The 21,645-nt window shown below is 36.0% G+C and overlaps 3 protein-coding genes across 6 annotated transcripts in view; 1 reads left to right on the top strand and 2 right to left on the bottom strand.

Annotated features, from left to right (window-relative positions):
* Positions 1–7: 7 nt before the first annotated feature.
* Positions 8–2,991, top strand: LOC112468938 (enolase-phosphatase E1). Its single transcript, XM_025038367.1, has 4 exons — positions 8–220; positions 865–997; positions 1,091–1,214; positions 1,380–2,991. The coding sequence occupies exons 1-4, from the start codon at positions 132–134 to the stop codon at positions 2,852–2,854; spliced, it is 1,821 nt and encodes a 606-aa protein (XP_024894135.1). The 5' UTR covers positions 8–131; the 3' UTR covers positions 2,855–2,991.
* Positions 2,992–12,537: 9,546 nt separating this feature from the next.
* LOC112468940 lies at positions 12,538–14,149 on the bottom strand. Of its 2 annotated transcripts, none has more exons than XM_025038369.1 (3): positions 14,067–14,149; positions 13,536–13,726; positions 12,538–13,369 (listed from the first exon to the last, which is right to left on the bottom strand). In XM_025038369.1, exons 2-3 carry the CDS (start codon positions 13,707–13,709, stop codon positions 13,298–13,300), a joined length of 246 nt encoding a protein of 81 aa, XP_024894137.1. In that variant the 5' UTR covers positions 13,710–13,726; positions 14,067–14,149; the 3' UTR covers positions 12,538–13,297. The 2 variants fall into 2 exon arrangements, with proteins under 2 accessions (XP_024894137.1, XP_024894138.1); XM_025038370.1 differs by lacking the exon at positions 14,067–14,149 and adding an exon at positions 13,808–13,898.
* Positions 14,150–17,875: 3,726 nt separating this feature from the next.
* LOC112468942 overlaps positions 17,876–21,645 on the bottom strand; it is a 40,510-nt gene continuing 36,740 nt past the window's right edge. For all 3 annotated transcript variants that reach the window (XM_025038373.1, XM_025038374.1, XM_025038375.1), the window contains exon 5: positions 17,876–20,751. In XM_025038373.1, coding sequence (XP_024894141.1) covers positions 18,322–20,751 — 2,430 coding nt within the window. In that variant the 3' untranslated portion in view covers positions 17,876–18,321. The remainder of the gene's footprint in view (positions 20,752–21,645) is intronic.

The raw sequence follows: 21,645 nt of genomic DNA, 5'->3' as shown, positions 1-21,645 counted from the left end.
CCCAGTGGTTTATTAATGCGCTTTTTTAGGCGAAAAAGGACGAGGAAGATAAATTAGATGGCTTTGTAGCGATTACTGGCGATAAGCCCGAAGAAGAAAAAGATTCGCTTTTGAAAAATATTTTGTGGCAAATGGATAACGATCGTAAGACAGGTGCATTAAAGCAACTGCAAGGACATATGTGGCGTGAAGCGTATAAAACAGGCACAGTTAAGGGACAGTAAGTATTTTATCTTGTTTTTGCTCTAATTCGTTTTTATCTGTATCAGATAATTCGATTGATTCTATATGCATCATATTGTCTTTACAAAATCCCTACATAAATCTTTCACATAAAAGATTAGCAGTCTATACATAAGTGTATACAGTCTATATAAATTATATAATTAGATAAAAATGTAAAGACATTATCTATAATATGCACATATAAAAAAAAAAACAATATATATAACTAGTGAGGTGAATAGTAGTACTTGGGCTCACTTCAGTCATGTCTCATTTATATTCATACTTTACATAAGATCTCTTATTTATTATATGCGTAAACATAAATTCTGTGATGCTCGTATTTTTAATCTTAGACTTTGTTCTGACTTTTGAAATGTTTTGCAGTCTGGATGTTGGATGCATTAAAAATTACTTTTTTCCTAGACAGCTAGTTTTATTATGCAAAACATAGTTTTATAAATAAATTTATCCATTCTCAATTTTAATTCTTTAGAACAGTAATTTTGCAAATTACATTTGATTATGAAAATTGTAATTTAATAAGAAATAATAAAGATGATAAAATTTGCTTATGAAAATTAAAAGAATTTAAGTTAAGTTTTAACGACAAGCTTCAATAGAGTAAATCTTGTTTAGTGTTTATGAAGATGTTCCTAAAGCGTTTGAATCGTGGACAAAAAATGGCAAAAAAATATACGTCTACTCAAGTGGCAGTGTTGAGGCACAGAAGCTCCTTTTCGGATATTCTGTACATGGCGATTTGCTTAAGGTATTTGACAATAATATTACATTATGTTATGAAAATGTCCTATCAAATATCCTGGCAAAATATTTGTATAAACTATGATATTCTTCTTTTTAGTATTTCAGTGGTTACTTTGACACAGAAGTAGGTGCAAAGCAAGAAAGTGACAGCTATAAAAATATACTAAGTAAAATCGGCGAGAAACCATCTGATGTTATTTTTCTCACTGATATTGTAAAAGGTTTGTATATTCCTTTTCTTTTTGAATGAGAGAATGGGAGAGAGCAATACTGATTTAAGTCCAACAGTTAGAGAGAGGGAGAGAGAGAAAGAGATTGTCTGTCATATTCGGATAATAATTGCAAATATCTTTACTCATTTTTTTTCTTCTTTTAATCAATAACAGAAGCCGCAGCTGCGAAGGAAGCAGGTTTATCAACAGTGATCGTAGTACGTGAGGGTAATTCTGTACTAACTGATGAAGAGAAAGTTAAATACACAACCATTAAGTCTTTCTCGGACTTGACATTTCAAACGTCTACAAAGCGGCAAAAGTTAGAAACAGCTGATGACAAAGTTGATGAAGGTACGGCTGACGAGCCAATGGACACTTCTGAAGATGTAGAGATGTCAGATGTCAACGATAAAAAAGTTGAAAAAAACGATGCAAAAGAAGTAATTGAATCGATAGGAAAAGAAGGTGTAAAGGATCAACCATCAGAAGATACTTCAAATTCTTTAGGACAAGTGGAAGAAGCAAAAGATGTTTCAAATACTGAGCAGGAGATGACAGAATCTGATGCCAAACTTAAGGATAAAAATGAGGATACAGGTTCCTCTGAAAGTGCCAAATGCACCGTGAAAGATGACGCAACACTAGCCACAAAAGACAATGATAAAGACACTGTAGCAGAGAAGACTGAAGAAAAATTAGATACAATCGCAACTGAAACTACTGCTGCTGCCGATGATTCTATGGATGTATCTGTACCAGAGTCTGTATCAAAGTCTGAGACCATTCTCGCGTCTTCTGAGAAAAAGGTCGAAGATTCTGTAGATATCGCAAAGGATGTACAAGCTGAAGGTGTTGATAAAATTCAAACGGTTGAAAGTGACGAGAAAGCAGATGGCAATAAGTCACAATCACAAACTTGTGACAAAAATATAGCGAACAAATCTGAAGAATGCTTGACAGTGAAAAAAGACGAAGTAAAAGAAGAATCAAAGATTACACCTGAAAGTGAGAATATTTTAGCAAAGAACGAACAAGAAGTAACAAAAGTGGAAACGACTGATGTCACAGAAAATGGAGAGGCCATGGAAACAGCAGCGGAAAAAACTACGGTATCTATAACGGTAACAGAAGCAGAAGCAACAGTTACGGACGTAAGGAAAGAAACAACGCCATCAACTGAAGTATCTGCAGGAAAGAGTTCGGAAGTAACTGCAGAATCCGAAAAAGTCGATGAGAAAGTGGCCCAAGAAATGGAAACAAAGACGACTGATGCTGATAAACGCGAGAACGAAACTACGCAGCAGGAGACAATAAAAGAAAAGGAGACAGTGAAAGAAGAGAATGTAGTGGATACCAAGGACAAAAATACAGTGGATTCGGAAAAGCAAAAACTCAACGGAACCACACAGAACGGAAATACGGATGTGCCAGTGTTGGATGACAAGTTACATAGCAACGGACTGAATGAAGGGCCATCGAAGGAGGCGACGAATGAAGACGCGGCAGCGCAAAACGGTGAGCCTGAGAGTTTGTCAGAAAGTAGTGCGGAATCCATAAAAGTTAAAAAAGTCGTCGATTCCGCCGTAGCCGACGGTGCCGGAGAACCCGACGTTGTTCCTCCTGTAGTTGTAGCGGCGACATCTTAACTTTGTTCTTATACAGTTTAAGGAGCCCTTCATGCATAACCCCAATCCATGAGTACTTATTCGCAGGTATAAACTGATATTAATTGATCCCACATATACTTTATGTAAATCGTACTATGTCAAAAAAAAAAAAAAAACGTAATGCGCTACTTTAAGATGCAGTTCGTAAAACTATCGTTTGTTTCGGCGGCTCTATAACGAGAGAAAGAAAATAGAAAATTAGTATTGTACGGAAAAACGCTCACATTTTTTTTTAATTCTTTAGATATTACTACGGCTATACTATTTTACTTTCCTTGATGATGACCAACTTCTATTTGTATCGTTAACGTTTTATGTTAACCCGTATATACGCTGCTTTTCTAGCTGCTTTCGCGAAAGTCAGTAAGATTCTATCATTAATTCCTTCACGTTTGATTATTTGATTTTCGATTACAATTTTTACAAGGTAGAACAATGAATTGTTATAATTAAAGTTACAAAATTTGTTTAGTTGTAATTTCGCACGTGATCGATCTAAAAAGTAATCAAACCAAACGAAGTGTCATTTGCTGTAATCAATTATTACTATTCTTATTATTCTTGAGGGGTTTTTTTCTAATATTACTCTATACACGTAATGACATTTTTTTTGACACCGCCTAAACAGAACGACTATACATGAAAACTGATAGGATAGGTAATTTCAATAGAGTTGCAGTATGTTAAAATATCGATTATATCTGTGCCAAATGTGAATTTCACGATTTAAAATCAATTTTATCCTTTCAGTGTACTTTCTCTTGATAATTTTATAAATGACATTAAGAGATCTGGTCGATGTTTTATTTTACTGCTGCAACCGTGAAACTGACTAAGGATAATTATTTTAAGACTGTATTGGTACCGCCTTTAACAGTCGTTGTCTTGTAAATTATGTCATAGATCTTCGTTGCGCACAGCATATTTAACTTTGTGAACTGATAAACAATGCATTTCAAGTCTAAATAATTGTAGATACATCGCACAATAAACTTCACTCAATTACGTTAGTTTTGCTTGCGTTTTTGTTATATAAGATTTATAAAAATTTTTTTAATATTAGAATTTTTTGCATCGATACGCTTTCTGCCATCGTTTTGTCTGCCTAATATGGTTCGCGTAATGTAATTTTCTTTTTTTATGAATGTTGCAATTACGGAACCGTTAACTAGCTAATGTCGCGAAATATTTATCAAAGAGCCTAAAAGAATGTATTTTAGCTTTTATATTCTGTGGTTTCGCAATTTAGTTCGCAGCTGCTTAGTTTTAGAGGTGAATGGCTCTATGTGGTTATTCGAATAAACTGACCCGATAATTATGATTTAAAAAGGTCACGTAGGCCAATTGGATCTACTCTCTTCTATGTTTAATCGTGTAATTTGGAAACACTCGCGGAAGAGCATATCGATTCGTAGATTTACTCTGTCATTCCTATAAATTAATATTGCGTTATAAAGTCTACACATGTGGAATGCATTTATATTATCGTTTTACAGTTAATCTAATAGCAAAGTTAATCACCCGCATTATTCCGCATTAATGTACTCTAAATGCTACTATACATGAAAATATCCAAGTGCAAGTATCTGAATGTAAAATGCAAAGTACATGCACTTTATATTTATGCTTTTATATTTATAACTTTATGTACAGTAGCTTTTGGTGTACACTTTCATGTGCTTTCATGTGAAATTGCATAGATAAATAAAGGATGGCAAAGCTACTTTGTATCAGCTAGCTATTCAGATTACGTGCAAAGCGATAATGTAGATACATTATGTGTAGATTATCGCTCATTTTTGCTCAACATGATTTTAAAATGTGTATGGAAACAATACTAGAAAATAATGATAAGTGGTTAAAAAGTAGGATCGCACTTTCGGCAGAGAATCGATTATTATTACTTTTACTGCTATTCATTATGTCCATTCCTGTTAAATTGACTGTGATTTAAGAATATTGATAGACATAGGTTGCTCGAAACGATTCGTTGTTATCAATACGCGAAAGCGATCGTCTTTGTTGAGTGATATTCCGTTGCGATTATGATTTTTTTTTATTCAGATTTAGTGTGTCCGCGTCTAGTCGAAGTCAGTCAGAAGTCAGAAGAGTGGCGGAGACTTCTATAGATCGATAGACGATTTCGCGTTGTTTGCTTTACATTACGTTCGCCGACTATGCTAGGGAGACGCGATAAGACGAAAGGAACGCTACTTGTCTCGTACGTCTACGCTAGTGCGCGTATAACAAAAGCGAACACAGAACCAATACACGTGAGCAAGCACGGTTTGATATTTTACGGTATACACTCTTGACAGACCTCGCATATTTTATTTATAAGTCGTCTTCTCGAAGAAGTATGGACGGTTCGATACTTGCGACAGATTGTATTATTCTCGTCATTATATCACACATCTCGAAGTAGTCAAGACAAATGCGAGCTATGCTTTTTACCATGTTCACCGAAGCACCAATAGTCTAAGATCAGTGATCGAATCGTTTTTCATATGTAAATGTACGATGGCACGGATAAATGATTCGATCTCATTTATCCATTCCACCGAATGTATACGCGTTTTAATAGCGATTTTAAAATTGATGTATGTAATAACGAGAATGGCAGGTGTTACGTTCTATAATCGCACAAGTTGACTGTTCCCATCTATCGACTGATCATTGATATTATCGCACACTATGAGAGCCAGAAAACTGCCAACTGATTTACGACAGAAATTAACTCGAGGGTGAGGTGAAGATGGGCTTGAAGCCATTCTCGGCTGACTTTCACGACATCGCCTGAATCATCACTTCCATATCATTCATACTACTGTTTTGCGTCGATAGTCGAGAAGGCCGAAACGCTCATCTTGATCGCACGTTCGAGTACGAGTCACGCTCAATTACGTCGTTTACGCCGTGTAATCTTTTAACATTTTCAATGCCATGGTGATAGTGCCGAGAAATTTTATTTAACATACATATTGAGACAGAATGATTGTAGATATTTGCGTATGTTGCTGATTGAAAAAAATGACACATTTGTCTTATGATCTTAGAATATACATAATTAGAAATTTCTACGAAAGTTTACCGAAAGTCCGTACGGCATTGAGCGTGTTAATCTTAATGACGCTATTGCGGGCCTGATTTATATTTCTTAAAACACAATAAAACGATAGAAAATAAGTAACAGAAATTCAGATAATCTTTTGAAATCAAATTTTGCATAACTTATATATTTTTAACATCAATTAATTAAATCTCGAATTATAATTTTATTAAAGTAAAGTTTACTTGAAAATAATATCAATTGTATATACGTTATTATGCAATTTTCAATATTAACTTTGAGAAGATCTCTAACATCTCGATTTTATTTTTGGAAAAGAGAAAGATGACTTTTATAAAAAATATTATCATGTCATAAATTTGAATAAAATTTTTAGAATTGTATATCTTTTTATATATCTTTCATTATAATCGTGAATATCACATTATTTATTATTATATTTCCTCCAATTGCGGAGTTTTTTTTTAAACAGCTAATTTTGTAAGACGAAGGCCCACAAACGCATTCAACAGTTTTAACTCGTGTAAAAGCCTATGAAAGAGCAAAACCTGATCTAACACTGCCTCGTTGTTATACGAAAATGGCTCGATTAAAACCCATATCAATCTCGCAGTACTATTAAGAATTCGGATTATGTTCCGTTTTAGGAAAACACAACGTGCAACGCGGTTTCATAGCTTCGTGATTTAGCAATAGATTTACAGTTGCGATTCTGACGAAAAAAATAAAAACGAGGATCCTGTAACATCGCGCCTTTATGATCGTAACTCACAGGAAACTGCCGTTTTTCCAAAGCGTTAAAATTATACGAGACGATCGAATAAACAAAAACCAATGTAGGACTATTAACAGGAGTAACCTCACCATATTCATTAGCGCTATTATTGTTTGTAATTCATTGGCTATATTACCTGTAATACATCAATATAATTGTAGGAGAGACGTAAGGACTTCATCGATACTTTCTAACTTTTAAGGCTAGATCCCCGCGGGGGGAAGAGTGGAAGTCAAATATCAACAAAATTTTCAAGTTAAAAGTTACAAATTTTTCTTCATAAAATTTGTTTCTTTTAGATGTATTTATTATTAATTTATTATTAAATTTCTAAATATTATGATGTGCACGTATGGAAACTTTTTAATATAATGTGTATATATATTAATATATATACACATATATTAATTATTTTAAATATGTTATTTTAAATATATATATATATATATATATATATATATATATATTTAAAACAATAAAATAATTTGTGCCATCTGTGCAGTTTGAATAACATAGTATCAAAATACTTTTTTTTATAACTCTCAGAACATCATCCTTTTATTTATGAATTTCAACCGGTATTCGATTTCCACTCCTCAATTGTTCCTACGAGCCCGTCGCATTTCTCTTTTTTTTTCTTTTTCTTCTCATTACTTTCAACGAATCACTTTACGTTCTTCCCCCGAGGGAAAATTATAGTTATGATTATTATTCTTCGTGGTGTTCTCGCAGATATTCATGTGTGTATGTTAGATTATGAAAACACGAGTGGTATATAGTTTGGTTTGATTTTTTAATTTATTGATCGCGCGATACATCAATCGCGCTATCGATAGATCCCTATATATATGTTTAGATACTCTGAGTAATATGAGTCCCAAAAGATATATGTGTTGTACAGAACTAATCAGTAAATTCTGTCCTTTCTGAATTTTGACTGCGTTCGTAGAGCAAAATAAATGAATTTTGCAACTAGAATTATGACGTTCGTTCTTATTTCAGTGTCCCATGTAACGTGTCATGTAACATGTATGTACGCGTACGAATTCGAATCTAAAAGTTATGTGTATTTAAGAAAATGCGAAACTCTGTATACGTATGCTAACTGAACTTGATTAATAATCATTTGACTTGTGAAAGAGGAAATTGTTTCTTTTTTTATATCATTTTCTACTGGACCATTGATTTGTTATATACGCGTAATCTTCGGGTAAAAGTCTTGATCAAGATGCCAAACTCAGGATAACAAATTTTTAGTCGAAGAGTGACTTATATACATATAAAGTGCAGTTTACATGATAGTATGTATGCGTTGTTCTCATACATACACATGATATATGTATTGTTCCCAAATCGTTATCGAGACTTATAAATTATCGTAAGCTTGTCCTAACACTCGCGTTATGCGTTTATATTATTGTACAATGGTACTGTTAAATATTTAACTACCTTAAGACTCAACATCAACATTTTGATTGGAATTATGCTCCTGATAGAACCGAAATAGCAAATTGCCAAAAAAGTCTCTTTGTGTTATCGCAGTCAGAATAATTTGGCTGAAATTGCGAATTTTACACGAAATTTATATACTCGTATCTCATAGTTGCCAATAAAAAGTGTAGGATGCCTCATCATCGATTCAGTCTTTAAATTAATAACTTTTTTATAAACTCGGATCATTTTATAATTTTCAGCGAAGGATATCATTTGCTACAAACTTTTAATCTCTAATATTAAATATCTTTGCAGCTAGTTTTAAGATGACATATCCGCGTCGAAGCGAAAGATGAAACTTTACTTTCAGCCCGGAAATTTAATTCGTTAAAAATATTTTCGACTTATTGCCCGAAAAAGATACTAAACTTTAGAAATTTTTACTAACAATAAGATAAAATTACTCCGAATACAGCAAACAAATCTGACATGAAACGATGATACGATGAGTCATCCTAAATATCACATTTAAGAATCCTACGGAACGGGAGCTGTATGTGCGATGTTTCGAGAAGAAAAGAAATTATAACAAATTAGAAGCCATACGTACTGCAAGTAGATTGACCATAAGTTAAACGTTGTTAGTCGATTACAATTTTTCGGTCCTTTAACTCGTCCATTCGACTATCGCCCCCGTTAGCTCGTAACGTTAGATTAACTCATTAGATGTATCTTTATCGCAATACGATATAGTAAATAGTTATAGCAGCGTACTTTACGAATTATTATACGTTAATCGGATACTTTTATTACCCATGTTTAATCCGCCGATTTTAACAGCCGATAGATCGTATACAAATAAAGTATTTGCAAGCTGATAAAGTTACTTCCGGTATGAAATACGAAGTTTTACTAAGTCGATGATTTATTAATTTATCATATGATAATGTAGATATCTTTTGATCAATATAATCTTATCTTGAAATAACAGTTGTTTTTCCGAATCGTTATATTGTTGAAAATCTACTATTTCTAATATTTAGATAAATTTCAATAAATCACCTACTTACGACTCGAAACATTTTTTTATTACCGGAATGTCAACTTCAAACGTCACTAAGTTTCGCAATGTAATTGTAAGAAAATGTATTGGATATTTGGTACTGGAAATACACGATTTCAAAATGTGAGCGAGCTCTTTTCTCTCTGTCACGAAATTATTGCTATCTATACGAGATAAATCCTATATCATTCTTTCGTTCATATTCACGAATATATGTTCTACGAAATTTAGGCAATATGTATATTAACGAATCTTGTAATCACCATTTCGTTGTACAAGACAAACAAAATCTATATTCCATAACAAACTGAGTAAATAAATGAGCTTTGTGCATGTATTATTAATCTGTTTTAAATTACTTTTAAAGCAATGGATCTTTACAATGTTCTTTTTTTAATATCATTATGCAATATACAAAACACATTCTCTTACAAATTCATTACACTTAAAAATTAAGATGAAAACTAATTCAAGACTCACCGGTACGATGCGCAGCAGCGGACATGCATTAATCTGTAAAATAAGAAAGTAATTGAATTAAAACAGTTTTCGAAATAATTATGGTATTTTGGAAATTAATTTTTGCGCACGTTACATTTTTTATTCATCTCGAAAAAGATCTTTTATTAAAAAAACAACATAATTCTCTTTTTATAAAATTCGATAAATGAGAATAAATTTTCATTCAAATAACTGAAATAAATTATAAAACTTGAATACGTTAATATATCAAGTGTATCGCGAAATGACAAAAAGTAAAAAATATTTTACAAGCATTACATTTTGTTACAATGATACGAAATGGACGAAAATGCGATGCAATCGTCGTGGGGATAAATCGATTTTGCAAGTAACAAATAGCAAGCAAATAATAAGCGATAAACAATAGATTATTTACCCAAGGGTTGCTCCGCCGACGCCTGATGCCTCCCCGGGCCTCCTCCTCCTCTCGGATCCCGTCGTTGCATTTATGACGCACACACATCGCGAAACATGATTAATTACGATCGCGCGCGACACTGTGCTCGGCACTCCCGATTTTAACTGTACGCGTACTCCGTAATTTTCGACGAGAAAGTCACGACGATACTCGCGTCGTCTCGTAACGAACGAATCTGAAATGGTGGAGCGAGTGAGGGGACTCGAAAAATTCGCGGCTGCACTCGCGAAACCTGGGTTAATTACGATCGCGCGCGATTATAACCCTAATCATCCGCGACACGACGATCGCGCGACACTTTGCACGGCACTCATCCCGATCTCAATTAACCGTACGCGCATTTCGTAACTTTCGACGAGAGCGTAAACGACGATACTCGCGTCGTCCCGTGACGAACGAATCTGAAATGGTGGAGCGAGTGAGGGGATTCGAAAAACACGCAGCCAACTTCACGTCGCCACCAACCGCCGACGCTGAGCCGACGCTGAGCCGACGCCTGTAAGTACCCGTCGCCAATAAAACACGCACACACACACGCGTATCAAGACGAATTACTGTCTCGCGTTATAACGTCGTAAAATATGCCACTTGAGATTGAACAGATATCCACGGGACACGATATTTGAAAATGTGCGTCGTGAAAGTAGCACACGTCGTTGTCCCGGACTGCTCGCGCAGTGGATTTCGCTCGAGTAAGCGAGATAATTGTCAACGGGGGTAACGAATCGTCAATGCGCACTGAATTCATCGCATACAGTTTACGAACCTCGATGTATGTGGTTAACTGCGACTCTGCTTGCCGGTTGAATTACGACGCGAGGCAGCTCGGCTCGGAGACGACCGTTCCGTATCCGCGGCGTACGTCCAATGACAGCTTACGGCGCTTGCGCAACGTCATCGCGACTGATCGCGACGCCGCGCGATACGACGGGAGTCAAATTAACGACTAGTGTCCAGTCCTACGATGCGGATTAAATTTAATCTCGGTTTAATTTTATCTCTCTTTTTATCTCTCTTTAAGAATTTAGAAAAAATAAAAAGTAAGTTAAAATCGAGGTTAACGTTAGTTTAATTCATAAGTTAATTTATATTCTACATTGATGGATTAATTTTAATCTCGATTTAACTTTTTGTCTTTTTAAAGTTTTAAGAATTAGAAAAAGGTAAAAAGTAAGTTAAACCGAGATTTACACTCGTAAATTAACTTTGACGATCGGTTTGATTTTTTGTAAGTTCTAAAAATTAGAAAAAGATAAAAAGTAAATTAAACTGAGATTAAAGTTAATTTAATCCGAGTTAATTTACATTGGTAAATTAACTTTTATGATCGGTTTGACTTTTTATTTTTTTAAGTTCTAAAAATTAAAAAAAGAAAAAAATTAAATTGAGATTAATTTTATCCGAGTTAATTTACATTAGTAGATCAACTTTTATCTCAGTTTAACTTACTTTTTATCTTTTTCTTAGCAAAAATCAAAAAGTAAGTTAAATCGAAATTGAAGTTGATCGGCATTGATAAAAATGAACACAAGACGCGATATCGGTACGACACATATACACGAAAGTCAATAATAGCACGAGCAATAAAATCGTGTAAATTCCATGAGATATGTATAATAAATTGCCTGTATTTTACAACTTTCCATTTCGTTAATTAATCAGGACAAACATTGGGCGCGTTCAGCAGACACAACTGTTGCACAACTGTTGAGTTCGTCTTATCAACACTCTGCGTTGATTTGTTGGTTCTAAAAGTAAGAGCCAATCACGTTCGATTGTTACTGACCGGCTTGGTCTGCTGAACGCGACCATTGGCGCATTCAAGCCGGATAAAGCAGCTTAGCCAAACGCGGCTTGCATGTGATTGGTTGAATCCACAGGTAAGAACCAATTGGCGAGAAGGTTAACTGCTCTGCGGGTATCCCGCGATGCTAGCTTTCAATATGGCGGATAAACTTATGGACTTTATCATCCTGGCACTCTTGTGCATTCTTGACAGAAAAGAAGCCAGAAAGAGAAAAATAAAAATGTTAAACTATCCTCTACACTCAGCCATATGGCAATACGAATCGACATATAACTTTACTGGATTTATATTGACATTTCATTTCATAGTTTATAGGATATTCTATATTCGTCGAAATTCGTTTTACGTTACTTTTATTCGGTTATAGAAACTTATATCCTCCAATATTTTAACAATTTATATTAATTTAAATTCAAAGATGCTCTTAAGACGAGGACGGATGTAACAATCTGCCAAAAAAATGAAACATATAATTGGATAATCATATAATTACACATTTGGAAAATACTTCTCTTTTTCCACACGTGCCAAATAATTTTAACATGTAAATTTTATATGTATTTTGTATTTCGTTCCTCAAACATGATTTTGTTTATATGAAAGCTCTTGAAGATATATAGGTACGTACAGTATCATGGTACAGTAAATAAGTGAATTAACATTGCTGGTTGTCCTAATAACATACATTACATATCAAGTGACATCTCTATAGTTTCAGTAAAAAAAAAATTAGATGTTTTGACCAGTTTTGACATTATATTTAAGGATTATGCTTAGGATATGCGTAAGGATTATGCTGTTTTATGTCTGTTAATCTTACAAGTGTGATCTTTGATATATAGGCACTTTATTCGAAAGTATTAAAAAAAGACAACTTTTTCAGAACAGAACACAAAGCATTAAAAACACAGTATTGATTTCGATAATCTATCATTTGTTCTCATCTAATGTTACCGTCAAAATCTTTTATTATTAATGTTGTAACAATATACTAGTACTTCTAATACTGTGTTATGAAAAAAATAAACATAAAAATAAAAAACAAATATTAAACATTTTGTCAGTTCTGACTCTAAACAGATCCATAGGTGTCCTTTCATTCGTTATAGATATGAAAATACCTCAGTCTTCTTGCCAAACAAGTCTGTGGCAGTTATATTATTCATATTCACTAGCTCACTTATTCAGTATAATTATAATAAAACAGTAATAAGCTTTATTTAATTTAATCATTTGGCACCGTCTAACTAAATCTTTATCTATCTCACTTATATTTAATCTTATATGTCTCTGTAACTTTAACTCTAATCTGACAAAAACAAACACGTTTGCTTTAGATCTCTGTAAGCATGAAGTCGTAGCTCCTGCAGCGTGGACATTGAGCATGATCGTGTAGAAAAACAATCTGTAAAATAAGAAAAAAAGAGATGATAACAATAACAAGGTGACAGCATTAGTAATAACTATTCAAATTTGCCGTTTGAACAATATCGTTTGAACAGCGTCTTCAACTAATCGAGAAAGGTTATTTTAAAAGACAAAGAGGAATGAAATATTGAAACAATAGTAACCTTAGGATGTTGAGGACAGCAGTATCTTACTCTTCCTTTGGTCCAAAATCCACAACCGTTGCATATGATGTTAGAATGCGGTCTGTAACAGATGCATTCTGAGGCTGCATCCGAATTTGGTATCTCTTTCGCGGTAATCCTTTCATTACCCCTTATTATATATCCTGATTCCATGTTATTTACAGGAGAATCTGCGAATATTGTAGAAAATAAACAGGATTATATATCACCCACTTAGAACAACGCATTACATATCCTATTTTAACCTTTACATTAGATTACCAATGCATTGAATTAAGCAGCTATTTGTAATTACGTTCAGATTATACATAGAAGTACCGACTCTATGTTAGTGTAACTATAAAACAATTAGGATTGATGTTTTATGGCAAGATAATAAACACGCGCGCGCGTTCATTATGCACCTGAAAGATGCATATGTACACTACTAGTTCGACACAGACCGTTCTGGTTTCAGCACTTTCAGCAAGTTATTATATAGGCAAAAGGAAATTATAACAATTAGCTCACCCGTGAACAAGACGATAAGCGCGACCAACGAAACACGCACCACAAACGTCTACAGCACACTGTCCAACTGTCTATACGCATACGTCGCATACGCCGCTGTCGCCGCGGAAACGAAACCTTCATATGCCCTTTAGACTGACAGAGACGGAAACAAAACAAACAACAGAGTGAAAGTGAGACGTGCGTCGAAAGTCGCAACGGCATTATCAGATGTTTTCAAGTAATAAGACGTTAAAAATTTCAAATTACGAAATATATCCATTTTTGTTTAAAAAAAACTAAAAACTTTTAAAGAAATATTATAGAATCTCAGCAGGACAGTCGAATTTGTTGGAAGTAGGAAAATTATAACACGCTACACAAATATGCTAGATATGAATCTAAATCTTATATTTTAATTTTATTTTGTGTACGTGTACATGTGTGTGTGTATGTGAGGTGGTGTGGATATGTGAAATGGATAAGTGTATAGCACGTGTATACACGTGATCGTATAATTACAATTGCGCCGAAATAAATTCCCTCTCTCGTCACAGAATTTCGATCATGCGTTATAACTTTTCGTACATGATTTTGCAAGAATATAACAATAAATATAATGATCAATACACGACATCAACTAGACAATATTTTAATCATCCTTACTCTATTCTTTGTTGAATCGTTATTATTATTATCTATATCAATATATATTTCTAGAAAATTTTTTTTATTAAATCAAAACATTAGCATGACATATAAAAGAGATTTCTTTCAATGTTACGTCTATTTTCGATTTACGTCTCTTTATATTTTACGTAATAAGGTAACATGTACTTTTCACTTTATCCCCAACTCCGTTTAATTCTCTTTGATCTTAGGCGGGTAAGAGAAAAGGTCACACACATAAGTATTTAGAGTACGAACAATTATTTTCTAATTGTAAGTTTAATTTACCTTTTTCTAAATCAATATATTTCTTTGGTGTTTTATGTTTTTGCTTATCAGAATAGAAAAAACGGCATTTTTATCTCGAAATCACGTTCGTGATGTAGAAAGAAGGAACATTTCTTAACTTTTTTTTTTCCAATGAGTCGTGTTGCAGAATCAAGATATATTTCATTTTCTCTCACACTTGACATATATAAACAACATACTCGAACACTCACACACACATACGCATAGAGTAAAGATATATTTCATAAAAATATATAGTGTTTGTCACTTCTGTGAATACTCGAGTTTTACTTCTATAGAACATATATGTTTCAACGGTGTCCCATGAAGAGTTATGAAAATTTCAACGTTGTAATAAATTTTGCTTCGTGTGTACTTGGCGCGAGAAACTACCCGTGTCTCTTGATTAAATATAATCTTTTTATCTTATTATAACATAATGATTAAGTGTGTGGAAATATATTTAAAGATAAATATTTTAAAAATCTTTAAAAATTTGCTTTTTTAATGTTTTCTCAAATTCAATAGAAAAAAAAAACAGAGTATATCTTTTTCATAATTAATATGCATTTAAAGTATTCCTGAGAAACATTATTAACTAAAAAAAAATATTCATCGATCATGCTTACCGTTATTACTTTATAAAGTAGATTAGTAGAAGAATAAAAAAGAAAAAGCAAGTAAGTCTGATATCTTGATGTAGATTAATATCTATAATTTGTACGATATGGAAGACAAATCACGCAAGATCAGTCAACTATTTGAACGCGAAAAGAAATAAATACCCTTGTTCTTAGTAGAGTCCCTCTAATAAGAGTCGCAACACGGAGATGGCAACTTTTGATTGGTTCGCATTTTCGGCAAAAGCACGAGAAACAGAAATAGATATAAGAGAGAAAGAGAAAGCGATATGAATATATATCACTTCCTCTTTCTCTCTTATTTTGCCGAAACTCAAGATGTCGCGACTCTTATTAGAGGGACTCTAGTTCATAATATTTAGCCTGCACTTGCGCACGTTTTTTAATATATACATAGATGTGTCGTAAAATATTCTTCAATATATGTTTCGGCTTTTAAATTATTTCAAGTGCAGGGACACCGTTAGGTACATGAAGTACAGAAAACTCCCATACATACATTCTTTCTTTCTCTTGTTTTTCTTTTGAAAAACTTTTATCAGGATATATAATTTACACGATTTACGCGATTTTTCTCGATCTTACGTATAAAAGTATTTCGATATTTAATTGGCATTGAATTGTAAGAAGTGCGATTATTCTTGTTTCGTGTCCCTTAGATAATTTCATCTTTCGTATTAATTAGCAAAGCAATTCTTACGGCGACGTAAATAAAATTAAAGATCTTTAAGAGATGGTTGTAAGATAATGGAAATGGCAATATAATTTGTGCATGGTATCTCTATAATGTCGTAAAGAAAATACAACGGTAATTTTAATTACCGTATTTTGTAGAATGATTATGTATCTAAATCTATTAGTTGTCTTTTAAAATTTATGCTTTTGCTTTAGTTTTGGTCCTTTTCTTTGAAATAGAAGTAACTTCATATAGATATATACATATGTCACTGATATATGTATCTCTCTCTTTCTTTATTTATTTATCTATCTATTTACAACATCCTCATCTTCAACAGCTTTAATTTTTTTTTATAATTTATATTTAACATGTATGATTTTATGGATTGGCCATTTAGCGTGTTACGCCATTTATATATATTATTTTTAATGATAAAAAAGAGAGAGTGATTCCGTTTGAGAAAAATATTTCTAATTCTAGCATAAACAAATTGAACCTTTATATTATTCTTCTTGAAAGTAATATATAATTCTCTATATTGATAGAAAAACATTTTTATGATTGTTTTGGAAACATTTTGATAATTATTTCTGAAAGAGCTTTATCAGGAAAATGAAATCGCGCAAAAATAGGGCCAGGACAATCGAGAATACAAACTTCGTCGACTATAAAAAATATCTATGTGCTATCTGCATTATATTAGGTTTTAGTGTGAGTTTTGCATCTTATTAAAGAATACTTTAGTAAATATTCTGCAATATATCTTCAATGTCTTTTCCAATCAACAAGTATATAATCTTTCGTCAGGTACACGAGCAATAATCGAACGTAATTACGCGTAACTCGAGCGCGTAACTCGATGACCTGCGAGATTTGGGATTCAATATAATTTGCTTGGCACACGATTTACGGAACTTTTGAATAACCGTTCGATTCGAATATAAACGCAATCGCACGCTCGTATTTGTACATATGTATGACGTATGTAACAGATAACGCAATTGGACCACTCACAGAGAACTTCCTCCTACTTCTCTATAAATATCGTTTCGCATTTGAGGCAGAATATTATTTACGGGTAACGATTGGATGAATAAACGAATCGTTAGTTTAAATATCATTAATTTAGATAAAACGATGATTCGTTCGAATGTTGACAAATTCGGCATCGCTCTCTTTTACATCGAATATTGTTTATTAACTTGAGAAACGAAAAGCGCCGCTAATCATCCGATTTTCTCTTTTTACATCAAATTGTAATTTGAAAGCATTTTGCAGTCCAATCAATCCAATCATAAACGTATAATATCAATATTTAGAGATTCTCTCATGTATTCATACGTAAGAGGAGACTTTTATATATAGCGCTGCGCATATTTTTGATAACGTTTTGCTCATCGAAACCGCCTTAATTAAGAATATTGAGTTTTTAAATTTTTAAATATATAATTGCAAATTCAATCGATTAACTATTTCAAAAATTAGAAATTGCTTGATATAAAAAATAGAAGTATGAAAGAATGAAGTAATGAAAAAAATAAAAAAAATGTAAAAGTGCAAACAAAATAATCGTATGTAAATAGTCATATATGTATATATATATTATATATATATTAAATTAAAGTGAACGTTACCTCAGTAGAAATGTAACGATAAGTTATGGCCCATGAGCAACTTGCCTCAATTAAGTGGCATATTGTAAATAGAGGAAATTATTAAAAATACACCACATGACGGTATCATTTCGAATGATTTGCTAGCTCGCATATGTGATCTAGCGCGTATAAAAACGTCCTGTGTACTTACTTCTTCTCCGGATACTTTTCTTTTTCTCTTCTTTTTTTACCCTAGAGGCCAATAGAGGCTTTCAAATCTCTAAATTCTTTCGAGAATAAAGTTTGATTGCGACTGACAAATACTTCTTGTGCAAATACAGGGTACACGCGAGGGAATTCGCAGACCCTCCCCTACCCCCCTCCCCATTGATCCTGCGAACGATTCAAACTCTCACGCCGACACCGTTATCGCCTTTGATCTCCGACACGACGTCGAACGTGGGGGTGCAGATGTCGGTGGGTGTGGGAATGGCGAGAGGCGCCAGCCGCGGGTTTCTCTTGACCGGCGCGGGCGAGTTCTTCAGGATGTAATCCGCGCAGGGTCTGACGCGCAATCTGCTCGAATGCACGGCTGGTTCTAGTCTAAGAATCGCGCAGGATCGTGTCGAGGGCTGCCTGACGTGGTGCACCGACTCCGTGGATCTGCTTTGAAACGCCGTCTCGATGACGCATCTCTTCAGGTTCGACATCGAATTGTACGCCGACGCGTCCCGTTCGGAATCGGGCGTGAAGACCGGCTCGTCGCTCTCCTCGAAGGACGTGAACATGTCCGAGTCGGGCATGGACGGCGCGCTGAAGAAGGACTCGCGCAGGGACGATGTCAGGGCGTCGGGGCACATGAACGGGTCCAAGGACGTGAGGTCGTTGAGATCGCTGCCGCTGTTACAGGTCTGAAAGTTGTTGACCGAATAGGACGACGGGAACGCGGCTTGGTGTTCCATCGCGCTCGGCAGGATCTCCTGACTCCTGGAGGACTCGGACCACTTCGAGTCGGACGGTCGTCTTGAGCTGAATCTAGTGGAGTCGTGCTCGGCGAAGATGGGTTCCGGTAATCTCATGTCCCTACTTTTGTCCGAGTTTCTCAGCAGGGCCTCGAAAAGGTCGATCGGTTCTAACGTCGATGTATTACCGGACGGTGGGTCGCACAGCTCTTGACTCTGAATCTGATTGTCACCCTGTTCGAACGGTTCGCTCAAGTCCTCGATGTTTAGCAATACGGTGGGTACTATAGGATCGGAATGTCTTTCAGGACTGCTTTTTTTACCAACGGGCGATTTAGTGCGTTGCGCGACGGGCCTCGGGATCCCGAGGCTCTGCGTCTCTTCGGGCTGAAGAGGCGCCGCGGGGAGAGGATTTATCGGACTCGGCGGTTCCGAGTGTATCGTCGGGACGAGCAACGAGTCCATCAAGTTGGAAGGCTCCAGTAGAGTTATACGGCGCGTCGCCGAATCGCCGATCGCGTTAATCGACTCGGAGTGCTTCAACATCTCCAAATTCCTATGAGCTTGTGTCGTGTTTCTGGCAGTAAAATCTATCCTGTGCGCGGGTCTCGACGGTGGGTCTAGATTAATGAGATTGGCCAATTTGTTTGGCGTGATGGTTACGTGTGGGACGGCCGGCGACACGCTTCGCCTCGGTATATTCGCCTCGGAACTTAGTCTGACGTCATCGGGCGCCGACGACGACGACGAGGATCTTTCGTTTCGTAATCTGCGCTTCAGATTCGGGCTCACGCGCCCGAAATGGCCGTGGAACTTGGGTCGCGGACGGGAGGGAGCTTTGCTGGATCTCCGTTGATCTTCCATCTGCTGATAGAGCATCATCGCGTGCCTCGCTAACGCGGCCTCGTATCCACGATTGAGATTTTGCGCGGAGTAGCCGGCGTGTTCCTCCGTGCTGCTGTCGTTCGCCCGGAAGAATCTCGCGTCCACCTCGGAAGCGTGCACCGTTCTTGCCCTGAGATTCGAGTCCGACACGGTCAACGACATGTTCGGATTCCGCTTCTGATAAGCAACGTTATTCGCGTGGCACGTCGCTTGGCTCGAGTCGTTCGCGTCTATCACGGAAGTATCGACGTTCAGCATCGGATCCGACAACGCGTTCAGCTGAAGAAACTTACGGCTGCCGTGCGCGGCCGTGTCGCTCTTCAAGTTCTGATAAGATATAAATTTCGGCTCGGAAATCAATGGCAAGCTCTTCCCGTTCATTCGCTTGTGATTCAACCGTCGGAGATGCCTGATCTTGTTGAAGGTCGGATCCAGCAGATACTTGAGATTTTTCAGCTTGTCGATATTGTGATTGGAGTCGATCACGTGATTCCGATCGATGACGTATCGCGGGTCGAGCATCTTCGTCAGGTCGTGAATATTTTCCTCGATGATGTCGCTCGGTCGGCTGCTGCAGGACGCGACGTGCTCGATGCCGTGCTTCTCGGACGAGATATCGGTGTGCTGGCCTGACGTTTCCAGGCACCTTCTGCTGTAAAGAACGTTGTGGTGCTTGGCGGCGGCGAAGCAATCCTCCACGGGCGGATGCCTGCTCTCGTTGCTATCTTCGTTATTCACCTCGCCTAGCTCGAGATTCGTGTTGGTGCCGCATCCAGTCGGCGAGCAGCCGTAACGGCCCGGCATCACGCCGAACAGCGAGACCAGATCTTCGGCAATCTTGCCGGCGGCGATGCGCATCTCGCCGTGATGAAAGGCGTAGATCCAGGGATTTGCGCCGCTGTGCGCCAGGATCGGCAAGCCCAGCCACACCACCGCCCATTCCGATAAAATGTTGGTGCCGCAGAAAATGTCCAGCAGCATACAAGTCTAGAAAAGAAAGGAAGCGTGTTGGAGATTGAAAGAATCGCGTGTTTACATTGGTTGCTTTCCATTTACACTCAAGTGATCTGAGTCACTCAGTTATGTGAGTATTTTATACTCAGGTATAAGATATGTCATTTTGTATTTACCTGCTTATTTTGGCGACAAAGCTATCGCATAATAATACAGGTTCAATGGTTCAATGGTTCATAGTCTCACTTTCAATGTGAGTCTATTAGATTCATTAAAGCACATGGTCTCGATTGTGGATAAAAACTCAGTTGAATCTCACTTGCCAGCATGCAAAAAGAACGTGCGTTCAACTGAGTTATGACGTCACAAGTGAGAATTAAGTACCTGAGTTTTGATGTAAATGGAAAGCAACTGTTATCGCAATTCTATTTATTCGCAGTTGCTAGAAATTCCATCGCGTTATAGAAAAGAGAGTAGATTTTTATACAGTCACGTGTTGAAAGACGGAGATAACGTTCGAAATATGAAAGTCGACAAATTGTTCGTCGCACCGACCCATTCAAATCCACCTTACTTCATCCGGATGGAAATTCACTGTGCATCGCGAATCCTTTCAAACTTTTCCAAAAGAGAAACATGAAGATTGTTTCTTCCACGGAAAGCGGAGGAGAGGACATTTTGCGAGAGTTTTGCTTGCTCCATTGCGTAGTTTGCGAAGTACCACAAAATCGATATAATCTATATGTGAAATATAACGTGATTTACGCGTATGATTTTTCGTTTATCGTCTACCAGAAGGACTTTAAATTAAATTTTGTCTACTCGCTTCTAACAGTTTACAACTACAGTGAAAACTACAAGTTTTCACGTTAAAAAGAAATTTGGCACACTCGGCATTCGAGGAAACGTTGCAATTGTTTCCTCGTT

Source organism: Temnothorax curvispinosus, unplaced genomic scaffold (genome assembly GCF_003070985.1).
Source record: "Temnothorax curvispinosus isolate PA1 unplaced genomic scaffold, ASM307098v1 QBEX01002262.1, whole genome shotgun sequence".
Classification (NCBI taxonomy): domain Eukaryota; kingdom Metazoa; phylum Arthropoda; class Insecta; order Hymenoptera; family Formicidae; genus Temnothorax; species Temnothorax curvispinosus.
Note: the sequence above shows the minus strand (reverse complement) of the source record. Positions and strands in the feature narration are given on the sequence as shown.

Bases quoted from the DNA above. Each gene is read 5' to 3' on its own strand.
- LOC112468938 (XM_025038367.1), top strand. From the start codon at position 132: ATGGATAACGATCGTAAGACAGGTGCATTAAAGCAACTGCAAGGACAT. The intron at 998-1,090 runs GTATTTGACAAT...TCTTCTTTTTAG, and splicing joins TACATGGCGATTTGCTTAAG to TATTTCAGTGGTTACTTTGA. The intron at 1,215-1,379 runs GTTTGTATATTC...AATCAATAACAG, and splicing joins TCTCACTGATATTGTAAAAG to AAGCCGCAGCTGCGAAGGAA.
- LOC112468940 (XM_025038369.1), bottom strand. From the start codon at position 13,709: ATGGAATCAGGATATATAATAAGGGGTAATGAAAGGATTACCGCGAAA. The intron at 13,370-13,535 runs GTTACTATTGTT...CTTATTTTACAG, and splicing joins GCTGTCCTCAACATCCTAAG to ATTGTTTTTCTACACGATCA.